General features: G+C 36.9%; 1 protein-coding gene across 1 annotated transcript; it reads right to left on the bottom strand.

The window, feature by feature from the left end:
- Nucleotides 1–13,058: 13,058 nt before the first annotated feature.
- On the bottom strand, nucleotides 13,059–14,690 carry LOC136240958 (dermatopontin-like). The gene is made up of 3 exons (XM_066032052.1): nucleotides 14,393–14,690; nucleotides 13,876–14,337; nucleotides 13,059–13,209 (listed from the first exon to the last, which is right to left on the bottom strand). Exons 1-3 carry the CDS (start codon nucleotides 14,404–14,406, stop codon nucleotides 13,164–13,166), a joined length of 522 nt encoding a protein of 173 aa, XP_065888124.1. The 5' UTR covers nucleotides 14,407–14,690; the 3' UTR covers nucleotides 13,059–13,163.
- Nucleotides 14,691–21,138: the final 6,448 nt, after the last annotated feature.

Raw genomic sequence — 21,138 nt, 5'->3', positions numbered from 1 at the left:
ATGTCTAGTCAAGCACCACACTCAGTCTCCTCCATATTTGGTTATTTCTCTGTTTCTTGCCACGCAAAATAGGATTCATCTACCCTGCTACATGTTATATGCCGTCTGTGAATCTATAAGCTACTATACAATGTGCTACCAATAAAGACAAGCAGTTAGTCTTAATTCAGTGCAATTCTATAATAGCTGCACTGCATATTATAGCTATATCTCTAGCTTGTATGTATCAGCTTTGTACATTGATCTAATACTTGTGTACATGCATGCATGCTAAGTTCATATTCAAGTAAGTTTTAGCTATATTCTTGAGAGATTTTCACCGGACAGGGTTTGTACTATTATATAGAGTGCTTAAATTGAGTTTCCTTGAGAGGTTTTGGACGACTTAAGATATTTTACTTTTGGCCGATAGTGAGACTTTCAAGTACTTAAAAGAGACTTTAGTTACTCAAACTGATTGAGAGCTTAGAGTATTGACTACTTAAGAGACTCTACTTAAGAGATTTTACTTGAGTGACTTGATTAATTTAGGTATTTGAGAGATTTTAGACTATGCTTAAGGGTTTTCACTTGAGAGGCTTTTAATTACTTGAGAAATTCTTTATAGAGATTTTTCAGTACTTGAGAATTTTTACTTAAAAGCTATATGACTGCCTGAGAGACTTTCACCTGAGAGCTTTGGACTATTTGAGAGATTTTATATCTGAGCGATCTCAGATTTTTGCTTTACAAATTTTCCAATCACTTATGTACTTCCAAAGTCATGCATTTTACAGCACAGGTATGAATCCATTGTAAGATATCTGGACAAGATAATATTATGTGTAGAGCATGGGTATGTCAGCATAATGTGAGTGTTGGATTTAGTGGTAGTTAGCTACATTGTTTTTGTTTTCACACGTGAAATGTGACAGATGCACATGCTATTTGGAAATGGCTGAAGCCAAATTCTATATACTGTTATAGAATGCCATCAAACTATATGCAGAAAACATTAAACAGTATAGTATAATATTATACTAGCTAACTTAATTTTTATTATTGTATGTGTGTTAGTTCTCCACTCCCAAATCCATTCTCATACATATTTGTCTTCACTTACTATAGCTAATTAATTAAATAATATTTTCTATATCTTGCAAGTTGACTGTATAATAGCAGATAGCTTTAGCTGCATGTTCTCAGATAAACATGTTCTTTGCCTCAATAGTTAGTTAGCACTAGAGGGCTCAGTTTAGCTGCAGAGCAGCAGAAATAGCACTGCAGAGGTAGCTAGTAGTAGCAGCAAGTATAGTATAGTAACAAGTACTGAGTTACTATTAGTATAGCAATTAAAGTACTATAGCAACAAGTATAGTAGCAAGTATATAGTTGTACTATAGCAAGTGTTAGCTATAGTAGCAGTAAGCATAGTATAGCAGTGAATAGTACAGAGGAGGATCTAGGATTTATAAAAGGGGGGGGGGGGGGGGGGGGGGGGCTAACTCAAGGTACTAATTTCTTGGGTAGAGGTATGCGAAGCACGTTTCCCAGCATGCTGGAAGTAGGGGGGTCTGGGGGCATGCCCCCCCCCAGGAGAATTTAGAAAAATAGATGCTAAAATATTGCAATTTGGAGACATTTCCACATAAAATTCATAATATTTTCTGCCTGCAGATATTTTATATACTGTCTTTAGATTATAGGTATGGCTCTCTGAAGCATTTTGCTAATGGAAAAGTTTGGGTAGGTACAGACAATCAAGTACATGATGCACCCCTCTCACAATTACACAACACTTAATAGGTGCATGTTAGAATAAGAATGTTGAAAGTGGAAAATTTTGAAATTTGAACAATACATGTACAAGATTGAATCTGAGAGCATTTTCAGTGGAAATTGTGTACCTGAATTAAGTATTGCCATGCATATTAACTACACAAGTAGATGAATAAAGCCCTTTAAACAGAACAATGCACTTCATTGTATGTATAGGTGCAGGCAGATTTGGAAAAACTGATTCCATAACAGAACCAACTACATGTTTCCAGTGAATTTCTATTGATCTTGTACACCTCCAATGCTGATCCGAGTCCTTGTTGCATAAACTTTAGCATAAATCCACTGATATTAACTTTGAAAGATGTTTATAAGGTGGTTTTATGAGTATTTGTATTATTAGTGATCATATAATTATGCTAATACAAAATTTCATTATAATACTCAGCACATTGATCAAGTAAAGCCTAAATAGGAAGGGGGGGGGCTTCAGCCCCCCTCCCTGGATCCTCCCTGTAGTAGCTGGTAGTATAGCTATAGTCAGTGGCATATCTAGACTTCTTACTTCACCCGGGCACTGGGTGGGCAAACCATGCACTCAGCCACATACACATGCCCATCTTCATATGGATATCAATATAACATATAAATGTGTTGTGCATTACTATCTATGTGCTATACCTACACTAACTGCATGCAAAATAGCTAATATCACTAGACACAAACGTTGACTACTATCGTCTTCTTCACACATACATTATGATTATGATTACTGAAAACACAGTTACAAACTGATATGTTCAGGTAAGGAAAAACATTACAAATCACATAGATAAGAGTCAGTTATAATTTATCTATAAATACTTGTAGAGATTGGGATTCTATTGTGTCAGTTGGTAAATTGTTCCAATCACGGATAGATTTGGGGTAATAGCTAAATTTATGATGATCTGTTCTAGCAAACGGAATCTCAAAATGGAAGGGGTGGTGGTGGCGGGTGGGATATGTGGTGTTAGTGAAGTAATTTGGGACTGTTAAGACTGATGAGGAGTAAACAATGTTGTAGAAGAGTTTTAATCTAGTCACATATCGTCGGTGTTGAAGTGATGGCCATTGTAGATCTCACTGACAGATCTGCTAACATAGATGTAACACTACTGTTATATCGGTAGTCCGACTTGACCCAACGAGCAGCATGTTGTACCATTTCTATACTTTGTATCTCCTTCTGCAAGTAGGGGTCCCATACTGCCGATCCATACTCCAACAGTGGTCTCACTATACTGGTGTAGGCTAAACATTTAGTTTCTGCAGAACACAATACAGCAATGCATAATACTCGAGACTTGGATTTAAAGCACCAGGCGCTTATACGATCACATGACAACTGTGGACTAAAGTAGTCAACCTACAAATAGAATAAATGAAAACAATGACTAAACAAGTACTCATACCCATAGGCGGATCTGAGGGGGGGCCAAGGGGTGCTGCGCCCCCCCTGGCCCTTCTCTTGCCCCCCTTAGGCTCACACTACTATACTGATACCAGAAACTGGAATCATGCATTCACACTGTATTCAGAAGTATAGAAAGCCAATGTGCAAATAGAAGACAACAGTTATAAATGTACTTTACAGTTATACTGTACATTGTAAAGAAAGTGAGGCAAATAAGTTAGGTTGAGTTTTTGTGTCGAGATCGAGATACTCTAATAGAGCAGTCACTACTCTAATAGAACAGTCACAATTTAATGTCATTATAACAATACTACTTATATTTGATTTAGTACACTTTACCATCAAACAGATTTTATCTCAGGATAGGCTAACTAATCTTTATATGCATTGCAAGCATGCACTTCATTCACTAAATGTTATCAAAAATGCTCTCAAATTCAAACCTAGGAAGTCTAATGGTTAAATTTTTTTCTCTAGCTACAGTCTTACAACTGTATGTCTATCATTCATCCAGCTATACTGAATAAAGTTATGCAACTGAACATAACTTGTGTACTAGAATTCCTCTTAGTGGAACAAACACTGTAGTACACTAAATTTTCTTGCCCCCCCTTGGCCCCCCCTGACAATACCTTCTAGATCCGCCTATGCTCATACCTTTGGACTAGTCAGTAGCTAGCTATCATCTACCAAGGCATCACACAGCCATACAGGGTGCATGTCTCAAAACTTGCTCGTGTCTGTTCACATCTGAATTTGAAATTGACTTAATCTTGAATGGGCGCTATTCACCATACCATGAAACATTCAGTCCTTTTCACTATGCTACAGTTGGTAGTCACGTGATCTTCTTTCTATTAAGTGCCTTACATTGGAAATACCACAATTGAAACCAATTCAAGATCGCTGTTTCTCCTCTGGAAAGAAAAGCTTGATTTGACGTGGATCAGCGTTTCGTAATGATAATAATAATGCTTTACAGAATAATAATTCTGAGGGTCTACCAGTGACCTACACTGATAGCCTAACATACATTAAAAAATAACTATACACTAACATTTACATACTTAGTTACAAGTGGTTAAAATTGTTAGATGTAGGATTCTTGGAACAACGGGAACAGGGACAAAGGTAATGGAAACAACAGAGTGAATTGTCAAAGTTAGCTAGGAAATGATTCCATAAAAATTTCTTCAATTTCTGTTTTATTACAGTTAGTGATTGTGTATGATCAATTATTGGCAAAGAGTTCCATAGTCTAGGTAGGTGAAAAAATAGGAGTTCATAGCTGCATTGGTATGGGTTGTCTTGTGGTGTAGTGTGATTCCAGAAGATCTAGTAGAACCAGTATTGAAGCTGACATAGTTCCGGATATTGAACTTATCTGTAGGAGTTTTAAGTGATTTGATGAAAAAGAGGATGTCAGTTATTTCATAAATATACATCAATGGCACATACCAAGTTGGATCAATCTAGTCCTGTAGCCTGAAGTGTAATCAGAGAGTATGAATTTAGTAGCACGCCTTTGTACCTTCTAAATTAATTCTATGTCTTTCAACAAATACGGTCTCCACAATGTGGAGCAGTATAGCAATTTAGATCTCACTAATGATATGTATAGGGATTTTCTAGCCTGAGGACAATGCGAATCCTTGAATACTCTGCGTAGCAGTCCAAGTGACTTGTAGGCTTTAGAGGAAATCATTTCATAATGCTTTCTCCATGACAATGAGTTAATGAAAATAATCCCTAGGTCTTTGCAACTGGGTGATTCATTGATTATTAAGCTTGGAGCTCCAACATCTAAAGGTTGTGATTGAATTTTCACTAATTTCCTAAACAGTGAAAATCTAGAATCATTTCGCAGGCTTTGCAGTGTTGTAACAACACTTTTTGCTACATGTTGTCCAGCTGCAGCAGACATACCTCTATGCTGCAAAGTACGGCTCAAATTGTCAGTGGGACGTAGCAGTAAATGAGCCAACGAAGTTCCAAAATAAAACACAAAAGTGAGCTACACCTTTAACACGAGCTCTTGCTTCTGTTTCTTTTGTTTCACAAGACTCGTATATACTCATCTTGAATCTTCGATTTTTTGGCGATGCCATCAAGCCAGTTGTAAACATTTTCCACAGATTCAAGAGCAGTACTACCAGAGTAAAGTATAATCAAGACACACGGTAGTGTGTCGTGCGGCCCAAGAAGCCGGCGCGTAACACCCGTGAGTATATTGACAGGAAGAAAGAAAACGCAATTTTCGCACCTCCGTAGCTCTGTGCTTCCTTGATGAAACAAGACGATTTTTGCTGTGGACATGCCCCCCAACTGTAGCACTCCACATTCCAAATTTGAGCGAAATCGCTTCGCGCGTTTCCGAGATATGCGACTTCAAAAATTGGCTCAGTTTCTTCGTTTTTTTTTCTTCTTCTTATTTTTCTTTTTCTTGTCGCACACTTACAAAAACTGCTATAAAACTCGCACGCCATATCCGATTGCCTTGAAATTTGGCACACAGAAGGGGGATATAAAGGCGCATCTCTGTACCAACTTTGGCCGGAATACGATAAACAGGCAAAGAGTTATGAGCGATTATTCACGACAATTAACACCAATATGTTGTCACGCCTACAGGGTAAACCGCGTATGGGAAGAAGCTGAAAATCGGTGGGTGAATAGGTTAACTATTGAACCTCAAACCTTTTGTGGTTTGAAAGAAATCGAGCTAAAAACCAGGAAGATACAACGAAAAAACCAACAGTGTGTAACAATTACGCAATCGAGATTAGCTAATAAAAAAACGACTGCTTGCCACGCCTACCAGGTAAACCGCTTGGGGTAATGCTTTGAAAATCGCTGTACAGATGGAGTTATCATCTTAGAAAGGCTCTTCAATGGTGTAGAAGAATCAGACTTAAAACCACGGAGTTATAACACGAAATCCAACTTAGTGTAGCAAGTGCGAGATCGAGATACTCTAATAGAGCAGTCATCCTAATAGAGCAGTCATCCTAATAGAGCAGTCACCCGAAGAGAATTCAAGAGATCAGCTAGAAACAAGTAACCTGTATAGAGATCAGCTACAAACAAGCCACCCTGTAGAGAGATCAGCCACAAACAATTCACCCTGTAGAGAGATCAGCTAGAAGAAGTTACCTTGTAGGGAATTCATGCAACTATAGAAAGAGATAATTCAGCTAGAAGAAATCACCTTGTAGAGTTCAGCTACAAAGAAACCACAATGTAGAGAGTTCAGATACAAAGAAACCACCATGTAGAGAATTCGTTTACAAACAAGTCACCCTATAGAAAGATCAGCTAGAAGAAGTTACCTCGTAGAGAGTTCAGTTACAAAGAAACCACCATGTAGAGAATTCATTTACAAACTAGTGACCCTGTAGAGACATCAGCTAGAAGAAGTTACCTTGTAAAGAGTTCAGCTACATAGAAACCATTCTGTAAAGAGCTCAGCTGCAAACAAATCACCTGTACAGAATTCAGCTACAAACAAATCACCCTGTAGAGAGATCAGCTAGAAGAAGTTACCTTGTTGATAGTTCAGCTACAAAGAAACCATCATGTAGAGAGTTCAGCTACAAACAAATCTCCCTGTAGAGAGATCAGCTAGAAGAAGTTACCTTGTAGAGAGTTCAGCTCCAAACAAATCACCCTGTAGAAAGATCAGCTACAAACAAATCTCCCTGTAGAGAGATTAGCTAGAAGTTACCTTGTAGAGAGTTCAGCTACAAAGAAACCATCATGTAGAGAGTTCAGCTACAAACAAATCTCCCTGTAGAGAGATCAGCTAGAAGAAGTTACCTTGTAGAGAGTTCAGCTTCAAACAAATAACCCTGTAGAAAGATCAGCTAGTAGAGGTCACCTTGTAGAGAGTTCAGTTACAAAAAAACCACCATGTAGAGAGCTCAGCTACAAATTAGTGACCTTGTAGAGACTTCAGCTAGAAGAAGTTACCTTGTAGATAGTTCAGCTACAAAGAAACCATTCTTTAAAGAGCTCAGCTGCAAACAAATCACCTGTAAAGAATTCAGCTACAAATAAATCACCCTGTAGAAAGATGAGCTAGAAAAAGTTACCTTGTAGAGAGTTCAGTTACAAAGAAACCACCATGTAGAGAATTCAGATACAAACTAGTGACCCTGTAAAGACATCAGCTAGAAGAAGTTAGCTTGAGAGAGTTCAGCTACAAAGAAACCATTATTTAAAGAGCTCAGCTGCAAACAAATCACCTATATAGAATTCAGCTACAAACAAATCACCATGTAGAGAGATCAGCTAGAAGAAGTTAACTTGTAGAGAGTTCAGCTACAAACAAATCACCCTGTATAGAAATCAGCTAGAAGAAGTTACCTTGTAGAGAGTTCAGCTACAAAGAAACCACCATGTAGAGAGTTCAGCTGCAAAGAAATCACCCTGTATAAAATTCTGCCACGAACAAATTGCCCTGTAGAAAGATCAGTTAGAAGAAGTTACCTTGTAGAGAGTTCAGCTACAAAGAAACCATTCTGTAAAGAGCTCAGCTGCAAACAAATCACCTGTACAGAATTCAGCTACAAACAAATCACCCTGTAGAGAGATCAACTAGAAGAAATTACTTTGTAGAGAGTTCAGCTACAAAGAAACCACCATGTAGAGAGTTCAGCTGCAAACAAATCACCCTGTAGAAAATACAGCCACAAACAAATTGCCCTGTAGAAAGATCAGTTAGATGAAGTTACCTTTTAGAGAGTTCAGCTACAAAGAAACCACCCTGTAGAGAGATCAGCTAGAAGAAGTTACCTTGTAGATCGTTCAGCTACAAACAAATCACCCTGTAGAGAGATCAGCTAGAAGAAGTTACCTTGTAGAGAGTTCAGCTACAAAGAAACCACCATGTAGAGAGTTCAGCTGCAAAGAAATCACCCTGTAGAAAATTCCGCCACAAACAAATTGCCCTGTATAGAGAGATCAGTTAGAAGAAGTTACCTTTTAGAGAGTTCAGCTACAAAGAAACCATTCTGTAAAGAGCTCAGCTGCAAACAAATCACCTGTACAGAATTCAGCTACAAACAAATCACCCTGTAGAGAGATCAGCTAGAAGAAATTACCTTGTAGAGAGTGAAGCTACAAACAAATCACCCTATTGAAAAATCAGCTTGTAGAAGTCACCTTGTAGAAAGTTCAGTTACAAAGAAACCATTCTGTAAAGAGCTCAGCTGCAAACAAATCACCCTGTAGAGAGATCAGCTAGAAGAAGTTAACTTGTAGAGAGTTCAGCTACAAAGAAACCATCATTTAGAAAGTTCAGCTTCAAACAAATCACCTGTAGAGAGTTCAGCTACAAACAAATCTCCCTGTAGAGAGATCAGCTAGAAGAAGTTACCTTGTAGAGAGTGAAGCTACAAACAAATCACCCTATTGAAAAATCAGCTAGAAGAAGTCACCTTGTAGAAAGTTCAGTTACAAAGAAACCACCATGTAGAGAGTTCAGCTACAAACTAGCCACCTTGTAGAGACATCAGCTAGAAAAGTTACCTTGTAGAGAGTTCAGCTACAAAGAAACTATTCTGTAAAGAGCTCAGCTGCAAACAAATCACCTGTACAGAATTCAGCTACAAACAAATCACCCTGTAGAGAGATCAGCTAGAAGAAATTACTTTGTAGAGAGTTCAGCTACAAAGAAACCACCATGTAGAGAGTTCAGCTGCAAAGAAATCACCCGTATAAAATTCTGCCACAAACAAATTGCCCTGTAGAAAGATCAGTTAGAAGAAGTTACCTTTTAGAGAGTTCAGCTACAAAGAAACCATTCTGTAAAGAGCTCAGCTGCAAACAAATCACCTGTACAGAATTCAGCTACAAACAAATCACCCTGTAGAGAGATCAGCTAGAAGAAATTACCTTGTAGATAGTTCAGCTACAAACAAATCACCCTGTAGAAAGATCAGTTAGAAGAAGTGACTTTGTAGAGAGTTCAGCTACAAAGAAACCATTCTGTAAAGAGCTCAGCTGCAAACAAATCACCTGTACAGAATTCAGCTACAAACAAATCACCCTGTAGAGAGATCAGCTAGAAGAAATTACATTGTAGATAGTTCAGCTACAAACAAATCTCCCTGTAGAAAGATCAGTTAGAAGAAGTTACTTTGTAGAGAGTTCAGCTACAAAGAAACCATTTTGTAAAGAGCTCAGCTGCAAACAAATCACCTGTACAGAATTCAGCTACGAACAAATCACCCTGTAGAGAGATCAGCTAGAAGAAGTTACCTTGTAGAGAGTTCAGCTACAAAGAAATCATCATGTGGAGAGTTCAGCTGCAAAGAAATCACCACTGCCCAAATTTCAAGGCAATAGCTCTTTCCATTCTGAAGTTATCAATTGTCAAAGTTGGCAAATTGGATGTGTGTGGAAGGCCCCTTTTCGCAAATCCGGTCCCATATGTATTATATATATAATTTGTACATTTACTGACAAAATATTTAAAGTACATCTTCTTCATCTTTTCTTCTTCCTGTAGTAAAGAAAAAAAACATAGGTTAAAAAAGTCCCAAAGCTGGCCATAGGCCGGCTTTGGGGTATACAAATACAAAAAGAAATGAAATCTAATCCAAAACAGCCAAGCTGTAAAAAAGGTGTGCGGCCCTCAGAAAGGCTATGGTGAAAAAAGATGTGAAATCCAAGGTGGTGGCCAAGAAATGGCTGTGATGGTAGGTTAATGGTAAAAATTTTAATAACGACAATTCAGGTGAATTTTTGTGCCGCTTCACAAAATTTACCTGAATTGTCATTATTAAAATTTTTACCATTAACCTACCATCACAGCCATTTCTTGGCCGCCACCTTGGATTTCACATCTTTTTTCACCATAGCCTTTCTGAGGGCCGCACACCTTTTTTACAGCTTGGCTGTTTTGGATTAGATTTAAATTTACATAAAGGATAAACATACCGGTAATGTTACCTTGAATTAATGAAGAACTTTAGCTGTTTTCTTTAGAAATATCCAAGCAGCGATGAACTTCTTCTGGCAAGTTTAAAAACGCAACCACAGCGAGCCTGGGGCGTTGCAGCTTTTCGGTTGCTTTCATATTCTCGGTTACTTCCCACCACACTGCTTTAGACATACCAACTCACTGACAAGCCTCTCGCACTGCTCTCGTAAATTTCACACCGTTGTGTATCCAAAAACAATCATGTGGTCGCATGTGACCGAGGACTATCACACTTTCTATAATTTATGTACTTTCATCACTTCATAATTGATGGTTTTCTCTCCTTTTCACTACGTTGGCGTTCAAGTGTGATTTGAAACCGGAAGTTCGAAGGTTTCTGTGTATAACACTGTTCAGGCAGGGCCGGGCCCCACCAAGGGCCCCTTGAATACCCTGTTTAAAAGATCTTGATACTCTAATAGAGCAGTCACAGTATTCTTCAGAGGAGCAGTATAACAAGCTTATAAATAGGGAGATGTAGTTGGTGAGGGGCAGCTATTGTCAATGTTAGGATGTAATGACCTTTTTTTGGTCTTTGACTGACAACTAGGCTGAAGTTGTGATTCAGAGTGGAACCCTCCTTGCCCTTGGGGCCCCACTTTAACTCTTTGCCCTGGGCCACTTAATTTCTCTGGGCAGCCCTGACTCCACCATTCATGATCACAAGCTGCAATTTACAGTTCCAGGTGATAATTAAATTTTCATGACTGTATATAGCCAGCTGGGGTATAGTTAAAATAACTCTCAAGCTGAAACTGAAAACAAAATCATGATTAGTTGCAACAGCAAGTTATATACAACTAAGGGAATTTTTTTCTTATAGTTTTACTCTGCACAACATGTCTCCACAACATGCTATATAGCTACAATGGCAGAACAATTTTGATTAGTCAACTAGATAGATTGTCTAACATTCATGCTGGAGGATGTAAAATGATGTCCCCTAATGATTTTGAAGATGGTTGTTGCAATTAAGTACCATGCACATTATATGTGCCCTGGGTATAATTTGTCAGTTGTGCAAATATTGACATGAACAGCTGCAGATACATTAATTTAATTTGGGGGTAATGTACGGACCTCAATTACTGAGTTATAGTGTACATATAGATTGTTGTTAAAATCAGTTAAAGGTTGTTAGTGTACAACATCAGGAGGTAGTAAATTCCATAGCCAGATGGTTGAGGGTGGGTAGGACCAATCAAATAAGGTGTCAATGTCATGCTGAAGAGCAGGTTTATATGAATCTTTAATGGAGCAAATATATCCTAATAAAAGTAGCTAATGTGGTATTATTAAGTGAAGGAATATTGTTTATGTAAACAAAGGGCCCAATACTGACACCTGGGGTACACTAAAGTAATCCAATTTGAAATAATTTACATAAATTATCATAGGATAAAAATTATATTATGTGTTTGAGATAATATGTAATACGATGTATTATATTCTAGCTTCTGTAAATTATATTGTATTGTATTAGTACTTTACAGTGACCAGAACTGAAGGTCTGACAGCAACATGTGCTGCAGCCTTAGGATTACCCAGAGGAGGTTGGACACGATATAAGCGCTTCTGAAATTTATTACTGTTAATTGCATATTTCTAATATGTGACGAGGAGAAAGTGATAGAAGAAATGTTTAGCAATATCCACACCACGTTACCTTGTGTTTCTTAAGTTGAACAGCAAATTCTTATTGCAAGACAGGTGTGCGAGTTTCTAATTCTCTTTTCGATTCTCTGTGAGGCCAAGCTAGCGGCGTCCGCTCTTCTGTTTCATTACCCTGGGAGGCTTTGTTAGCATGCACATTGCTTTCTTCGACAATTATTGTGCTAAAATACACATACATAAGGCGTCCCTATAGTATTACACATGGATTCCACCCAGCAAACGCTTACACACGTGATCCCCGTAGATTTCAAGAGCGATTTACGCGCCTGGAGTAGTAGGGTTGAATGGGGTTGACCGGCTGAATAGACTAAACTTGAAGTGCACTCTCAAATGGTATTTGTGAAAACTTTCGTGAGCGCTTGGTTAAACTTTCAATGCAAAATGTATGCGCTCACGTGTGCGTGTCCAACCTCCTCTGAGGATTACCTAACCTAATTTCAAGGACTTAGACTTAGTGACTTATAGCTGAAAAGGTGTAACAGAAAAGGGGCCAAAGTAAGAAAAAAAATCCCTCCAACCCCAGGAATCGAACTGCAGGTCACCCAATGTCTAGTCGGGGCCACACTCAGTCTCCTCCAGGAGGGATGGATTTTCTTCCTTAATCCTAAAGTATTTATTGTATTAGTGCTTTACAGTGACCAGCACTGAAGGTCTGACAGCAACATGTGCTGCAGCCTTAGGATTACCTAACCTAATTTCAAGGACTTAGACTTAGTGACTTATAGCTGAAAAGGTGTAACAGAAAAGGGGCCAAATATGAAACAACATTTTAGATACATTGAATTTCATCAACCGTGTATCTGCCCATTTAGCAATTGCATAGATGCTTGAAGCAAATGGGTGGCCTTGCTGCCTAAAATATTGCTGTAAATGATGCAATCATCTGCAAATAACTTTACAGTGCTGTGTTTTACACAGTTGGGGAAATTATATAGATAAGAAATTAATATCAATTGCCCAAGGGCTGTCCCCTGGTGGACTCCAGAAGCCACTGCTTTTGAGGAGGATCGAACTCTATCCAGTACAACTCTTTGTGAATAGCCTATTAAAAAGTTAATAATCCACCTGTGTGTTTTTACCCTGCATACCATACCACTGAACAATTTCCCAGGTGGTGGGGAGGACCATAAGAACAAGCAAGGTGTGCCAATGAAGTAACACGCTCTTTATTTACAATGATCAGAGTTGATAAGCAATAAAATATGTGTTGTTTGTAGCAACATTCATACAGGCTTAGGTACAACAAACATGGCTATTAGTTATGTGATTAAATATAATAGCAATCCACAATCAGCATACGACACAGTCACATCGTTGAAACCACCACTTCCTGGCCCTGCATAACAAATAAAACAAACAAATAACACTAGTCCTGTAAAAATAATTGTCGATAAATAAATGTGTGTATTTTTGTGACTATCACCATAAGGATATAACATTAAACTGCACAGGTAAAGAAATGCTTAATTTTGATGCTAGCATTCATGCATCAGTGTGAGTGATGTTATGAGAAGGAGTAAAGTCCTAATTACTGTAAGCTGGGATGCTTGTTTACGTTAATTAGATATATCAAAAGTTCACTTATTGTCATGCGCACCAACAATTACCATTCAATATTACCATTATTAATATATTACCATTAGGCCAATGAAACTTGATTAGCAGTTTCATGTCATCGCCCGCATGCTTTTGATACACCCGCATGGAATTTCATTGTTGGTATTTCAGATTGAAATACTCTAATAGAGCAGTCACTTTACAGTCTAATAGAGTAATCAGCTATACTCCAATGGAAAAATCACTTAGTAACATACTTTAGCTGAGTAATCAATGTATATCACTGTTTTTTTTTGGCAGAAATCTTCATGTTTGGATGTGTGTTGTGCCTTTTGGAAAAAAATGAATAATGAATAATAACCACCTGCCCGCATCAAATTTTCAAAAACCTGAGCGAGAAACTGGTAATCAAGTTTCATTGACCTTATTGTTATTATTATATTACCATTGAACGGCACCAGCAATTACTTGACCAGCCTTCAAGTTGTAGTTCATATCTCCATCAAAGTTGTTAACTGGTCCATCAAGATAACAATTTCTTGTACACAGACCACTGACCCTGCAGCATCTGAAGGCAAAGCGTCGATCTTTGCCATTATCACGTTCACTCCAAACTCCAGAAATATAATAATCAGGATGACACTGTGTACTTAGTGTATCATCAAGCTCGTTGACATAACCAGTATCGTAGCAGTCAGAAGTACTTCTTGATGTAGCTCGACAGCCATAACAGTATACCCTGTCCTCTTTACCATTATTGTCACGCACATGACGGCCAGACACATGGATTATTGGTTTGCCAGAAGCACACACAAAATCATGTCTTTGACCAAATTCACTGCATGGTGTTGAAGAAGTTATTTCTGTCATTACTAAAACAGCAATGGTAGCAACTACAAATGTACACCTGCAATACATTACATAAAAAGTATCAATTTTTTTATGATGCAGTAGACTCTTACCAGCAATGTTGCATGTTGACTCAAGCTGGTTTGATCTTATAATTCTTCAATATAGTAACAGTTTGTAAGTTGAATGAGGTGTGTCATGGCATGATCCTTTTATATGCAGAGAGCGCACTAGTTTGTTTGATCATGTTTGCATTTCTATGATTATTCACAGTAATGTAGCCATTGCAATGTTAAGGAAGTGTTTGTATTGTGTTATAGACTAGTTTCTATAAATATTTTTATGTCCATTTTGCTACACTGAAGGACTAAAGCACTTTGTTATAACAGTCCTTATAATATGACACTATAGCATAATATAATAATCAAAAACTAACTTTATATTGAATGGTTTATTACGAACTGCATGAACTGCAATTTCTGTAGGGACCCTTTATATTTAATGGGGCTATGCACATGGGACCTTTTCATCTCTTAAAGTGGTGATGTTCTTAAATGAGAAAGTATAATACTGTTTTGTTTAAAGTTTTATAATATGTTAGTACTGAAAGTATTAGCTAGCAATATAGCTAGTTATGAGGTTTCACAACTCACTTCATACCACAATTGAATCCAGCTGAAAAGAATTATTTATTTTAATTAGCTATGTGCCTTACCTATATACAGTAATTTAAATAGCAGGAATATAATTATGTGTAGGATTCTGTGTACATCTTGAAAATGAAAGTGGAAAGGGTAGGCCAGTTCTTTCTTAAGAAAAAGGAAATATGTCTGATATTTTTCCTTAATGTAGTTTAAGAACTAGAAAGCCAGTAATTTAGGATTCATGTGTTTATTTAGGTACACTGTAAAGTCATATGTACCTGCTTGGGGACAATATAGCTATAAACCTTACCATTTATGTTTATCTCTTTAATGACATGAGTTATAGTAAACACAAGTGAGTTATACAATAACCATCAAGCATGCAGTAAACTGATAGCTCTTCATGGTTATGTACATCATATTCCAGTCTTTTTTAAAAAACTAGCTATATCTATAGGTGCCTTTGCACTATCTCAGTAAATGCAAAATAATTGACATACCAGTATTGTTATTATAGCACACTAAACGTGAAGTGTATCTTTAGATTTTACCCCTGAATGACTCCAGTTGGTAAATCCTTTATATCATTATGCTTGTGAACATCCTATAACTCCAGCATTATTCTTTCTAAAGGATCATCCATAATTTCAGCATTTTCACAAGTATAAAGAGAGTACTTTATTACTAACCCCCTCCCCCTACCCAACAGCATGCTATAAAAATACTGATGCTAAACTTGTTCTATGCATAATTATTTTGAAGCTGTTTTCTTTGTTGCACATTGATACACACATATTATTGTTGAGGTGTTTATACTGGAGGAAAATGCAGAGACAGATCATGAAAGCTTATCTAGTCATTCAGTAGGCTGAACGCAGTTTGGCTTTGTAAACTATTACACAAAATGGTCTAGCCACAGTTATGTACCTATGAATTGTTTTTAATATACTGCAACTAAGACCAACATTTGTAAAGCATACATCTTGGGTTTACTCCCACCCCTAATGTATATTCTCTGTATTCTTGTTAAAATGCTGAAAATAATGGATGGCCTCTATATTTTTTAACCTAGTATTCTCAAAATTATGGTAGCATAATAGGCTCAAGCCTAGGTACAGTGTATAACCACCTGATTGGCTGACAGCTTATTAAATAAGTAATAATATTATATGCTTGATATTATGCTACTAGTTACATATAACTTTATTGTAGTTACTTGTGTACATTAACAACCCTCACATTTCAGCAAAGGCAAAGGAAGAATGTTTATGGTAGTTTGGAATACCTATCAATGTGCATTTATGACTATCAGTCAGTAGTTGGTAGTGCCTATAAGCACACGAATCCTAAATTACTGGCTTAATTCCTAGTTCTTAAAGGAAAAGTATCAAACAAATTTCCTGTTGCTTATAAAAGATATCCTTTCCTCTTTCACGTCAAGGTGTATGTAAACACACAGAATCCTTAATTCCTACATAATGTTACTACATATAAATTACTATAGTCAGGGTGCATAGTGTAAATTATGCTTTTCAGCTACCTGGATTCAGTTGAACTACATATATACAGAGACAGGAAATGCATTGTTAAACCTCATAACTAGCTATATTGCTAGCTAATATCTCCAGTACTAGCATAAAACTACAAACAAATCAGTTTTATACTTTCCCATTTAAGAACTTCAGCTCTGCAGGAGACAAAAGGGTTCCGTGTGCATAACCTCATTAAATACAAAGGCTCCCCATAACAATTGCAGTTCATGCAGTTAGCAATAAACCATTCAATATAAAACTAGTGTTTTAATATTTGTTCTAGTGTCATAATATTAGGACTGTTATAACAAATGCTGCTCTATACCTTCAGTCCTACTTTCTAACACAATACAAATATTTTTCCGAAATGGCTACACTAGATAGGATGGCCTTTAGTAATGGATATTAATTGTAACTGACTTGTTTGTTGCTCTGTTAGCATTTCAGTTGTTTTGTACATTAGGAACGGAATCTTGAGAAGGAGATGGAGAAACAGTGGTACTTCGAATTCCAGACTGAGGAGGAGGTGAGACCACTGAAGAGCTATTCTTGAATACCATGGTTGTGCAGGTGGATTAGGCTTGGATACTTAGTCTTGTGTAGCCAGACCACCTTTTCTTCTTTTACATTTGGATGGGAAGAAAATGGATCTGGTGAACACTCTATACATGTGTTCTGCAAATCCCCAGTTTTTTTGGGAGCCTACTGTGCAGCTTCTAATTGCATGGTGTTGAAGGTGAGATAAAGGACAGCAAAGGCTTGTCCCTTCCAAATGTAAAAGAAAAAAAAGCGGTCTGGCTACCAAAGAAGGGATTAAATCTTGTAGCTATTACTAGGATTTCCATTGGTACTCTTGTATCTTCATCTATCTATCCCTACTAGCTTTTTAAATTTTTATTACTCTTGTATAATGATGCATTTGTGTGCATAATGCATATATGTATTTGGTATGGTACAGGTCTTAGGGTAACCTTTATGTTATATATACAAATCTTAACCCTAATCTTCTTTATTCGCTGGTCATAAAAGTACATTATACAGTACATTAAGCATTAAAGTACATTAAGCATTATTTCACAGGCAGTGAAATAATGCTTAATTGAATAGCTTTTGATACTGTTGCAGTGTCCCTTTAATGTCTGGGTATTGAATGATGACTAGGGAAATTAGGTGAAACAAGTTGCAAAGGACAGGAACTTTTCATATTTGAATAAGCACATGTCATATGTGATTTTGTTAGTGTCACATGGTGGTAGTATTTTTGTACTTTATGATCTTGCAATTGTAGTCAAGCAGGAAGGCAGATGTTTTACTTGATACGTATTACCAGTGACTTCTTTGTGTACTATCATTTTAGAACTCAGAGAGTTATAGCCACAGAGCAAAATCTAGAAAGGAGCCTGACAAGTATAGTGGATGGTATGGATATGTAATGCACTAAAAATACGTGGTATGGCATGTTAGACTTGTGAGTGCAAACAAATGGGTAGCCAGTCATTGTATGGCAACAAATGTTTGTTACACTGTAACTCACAGTCAGGATCACCCCATAATTCTTTCTAGTTATGACTACTAGAAAAGTTATCGTTACAGTATGTGTTAGATATGTGTATGCCATTATGTAAGCACCATTTTTAAAGTAATCAATGCTAGCATTAAATTTAATAAAACGTAATTATTTGAAATATGTGCATATTACATGTTACTTACTATCTATATACTTGCCTTCTAGGTAGTTATTTTGTAATTATACAATGTACATTTTGTTGTTTTAGTTTGTAGGTATGGATCAGAGTTAATCAAATGTACCATTCAGTTCTATCCAAGTACATTGTGGCATCTCTGGATACATATAACTGGGGCATTAGCACACACAAAATTAATGCTATCTATGGGAATCTGTCATATACATTTGTTGACATGCTACAATGGCCTCATGGTAGCAGCCTGATCGTAACAGTGTTGCTCAAGACTTTACATGATTACCAAAAGATCATGTCCTACCTCCCAATTTGTATATTCAAATGGATAATACCTGCAGGTAAAGGTTTATGAATTGTGTCAATCTGGACAGTGTTTCCATTCTTACTACTAAATCTTCTTGGCTGAAAACAAATTTAATCATTGGAACTGATACAGTCACCTTTAAGCCACTTGGGAAGTTTTTGGGAAGAAACATACAAAAAAAGTTAGGTGTGTTGTGCACTTGATGCCACACCATCATATTGGCACTGATGTTTAGTGGCATTACTGATATCATTCTAACCAACTGGTCTATAAGCTTAGTTTGATAGTATAATATACCACTTTAGCGTGGACGTTCAAAGGCACCACTTGGGGTTTAACTTGCATATTGCCCATGGGAAGTATCATAGGAAAGTGATTTGCCAATGACTTTGATGCCCAGCCAGTTCAAAGAAATGATACACTTTGACTCGTTTTTTAATTTTTTTAATCTTTATTAAGGCTTTACAGCACAAGTGCTGAAGGTCTGTAGGACACCTGGTCCTATACAGACTGTTTAAAGTTGTTACATAAAGTGTGTTTGAAAAGGGGTTCTATTGAGCGACACAGAGCTTTGTATTGTGGGACTCATTTTTGCAGTGGTTGGAGTATATTTGTTAAGATAGACCAGTTGGTTGTTAGTAAAGGATAATGAAGGCACAAAATAATTGTTTGAGTGATCGTGGATGCGTATTTCTATTCACGGCGTATCAGCCCTTTGAACAGACCACGAACGGCAAAACTGCTACTGCTATGCTGAAATAGGTTATACTTACTGTCCCAATAGCAAAGTTAGTGGCTTAACTTAGTACTAAAATGATAACAATATAAACTCCATCCCACAATCGCAAGGTTTATAACATTGTGAGTTGAAGGCATAGTAACGTATTAATGATGTTTTAACATATGGATAACGCTGTGATGGCTATTAGCCCATGCTATTAAAACCACGATCGATCTTCAGATGCTACTGTATAAAACAAGTGGGGCCAGATTTTTCAAGGAAATATCTGAGCATATACCGTAGCACCAGCACTTGCCTTAATATTCAAGGCATCTCTCCACCAAGGAAAACTCCCAACTGATTGGAAAAGTGCTTTTGTCATCCCAGTCTTTAAGAAAGGATCAAGAACTGATTCCACAAATTACAGGCCAATTTCTTTAACTTGTATCTGCTGTAAGATTTTTGAACATATAGTAGTTTCTCCATACCTGCTCATGCTATCTTACATAACATAATTTGTAGTGAACAACATGGTTTTCAGAAAAACCACTCCTGTGAAACACAATTACTAGAAATGGTTTAAAATTTAAAGCTAAACGCAGGAAATCAAATCAATCTCCTTCTACTTGATTTCTCTAAAGCATTTGACAAAGTTTCCCACCAACATTTACTATATAAACTCTCTCGATTTATGATTGGACAGACAACAACAAGTATTACCAGATTATGAATATAGCTGTAGTAGTATAGTGTCCTTTCAGGAGTACCTCAAGGCTCAGTGCTAGAACCTCTTCTTTTTCTACGGTACATCAACGGCCTGCCTACCAAAATATCTAGACTTTATGCTGATGATGTAATTTTATACAGGGATATTAATTCAGAGGAAGACATTTTAATTCTACAAGAGGACTTATCTAGTATTGCTTGCTCAGCACAAGAATGGTTAATGTTACTAAATATCTCAAAGTGTGAACATCTTACTATTACTAACAAGAGAAATTCATTTAATTCAGTTTATAAACTTGATGATCAAATTCTAAATCAAGTAACCAAAGCAAAACACTTAGGAGTCACCATCAATCAAACTCTGTCTTGACATGATCACATCATTGATATTTGTAACAAAGTGACATGCATTCTTACAGAGAAATCTTAGAAATTGTTCCCCTAATATTAAATCACTTGCACACAATACACAGGACACAATACATAGGTTAGACCTCTGTTGTGTGGTCACCCTATACTAAAACAGATATATCAAGAATTGAATTGGTACAATGGAGAGCTACCCGTTTTGTCTTTAACAACTTTTCAAGCTACTCTAGCGTCACAGCTATGTTAAATAAACTGAACTGGGAACCTCTAGAGCAAAGAAGGACTAAAGCTATTGTTATTATGATCTATAAAATTATAAACAATTTAATTTCTATCAATTTCTCACAACATATCCATCCAATAACATCAGCCATCTAAAGAGATTTAATTATCACTCTACCTGCAAGATTGAATTCTTACTATCATTCTTTCCTCCTAACCTCAATCAGACTATGGAATTTATTACCCCTGTGATTTGTACTCAATAGCAGACCTGAACAACTTTACTAAAATAGTATTAGACCGTAGATATTTTATAGATGTACTTTATATGCACACACACTCTCATTTTGAGGCTTGTGCATAATAAAATAATAAATAAATAATGTTTAGGTTAAGTAATTACCATAGGAGGTGGAAGGGTACTACAGTTGGGTGTGCCCAAAATTTATGGTGGCAGTAGTAGGTATGCAAAATTCTAGGGAGGTCACGGGGAATGCCACCCCCTGGGGAAAATTTTGAAAATTAGGTGTCAGGAGATTGAATTTGGGGGCACTTTAACTGTTAATCAAATACTATTTATTTTAATACATGCTTGACTGTTGTATTAGGGTGACTGCTCTATTGGGGTGACTGCTCTA

This window comes from Dysidea avara, chromosome 12 (genome assembly GCF_963678975.1).
Source record: "Dysidea avara chromosome 12, odDysAvar1.4, whole genome shotgun sequence".
NCBI classification, from domain to species: Eukaryota; Metazoa; Porifera; class Demospongiae; order Dictyoceratida; family Dysideidae; genus Dysidea; species Dysidea avara.
The sequence above is the reverse complement of the archived record's forward strand: the minus strand, read 5'-3'. Positions and strand labels throughout refer to the sequence as shown.

Excerpts from the sequence above, each read along its gene's own strand:
- LOC136240958 (XM_066032052.1), bottom strand. Across the intron at positions 13,210-13,875 it reads ATTGCTGGTGCCGTTCAATG|GGCCAGGAAGTGGTGGTTTC; the intron begins GTAATATAATAA and ends TTTGTTATGCAG.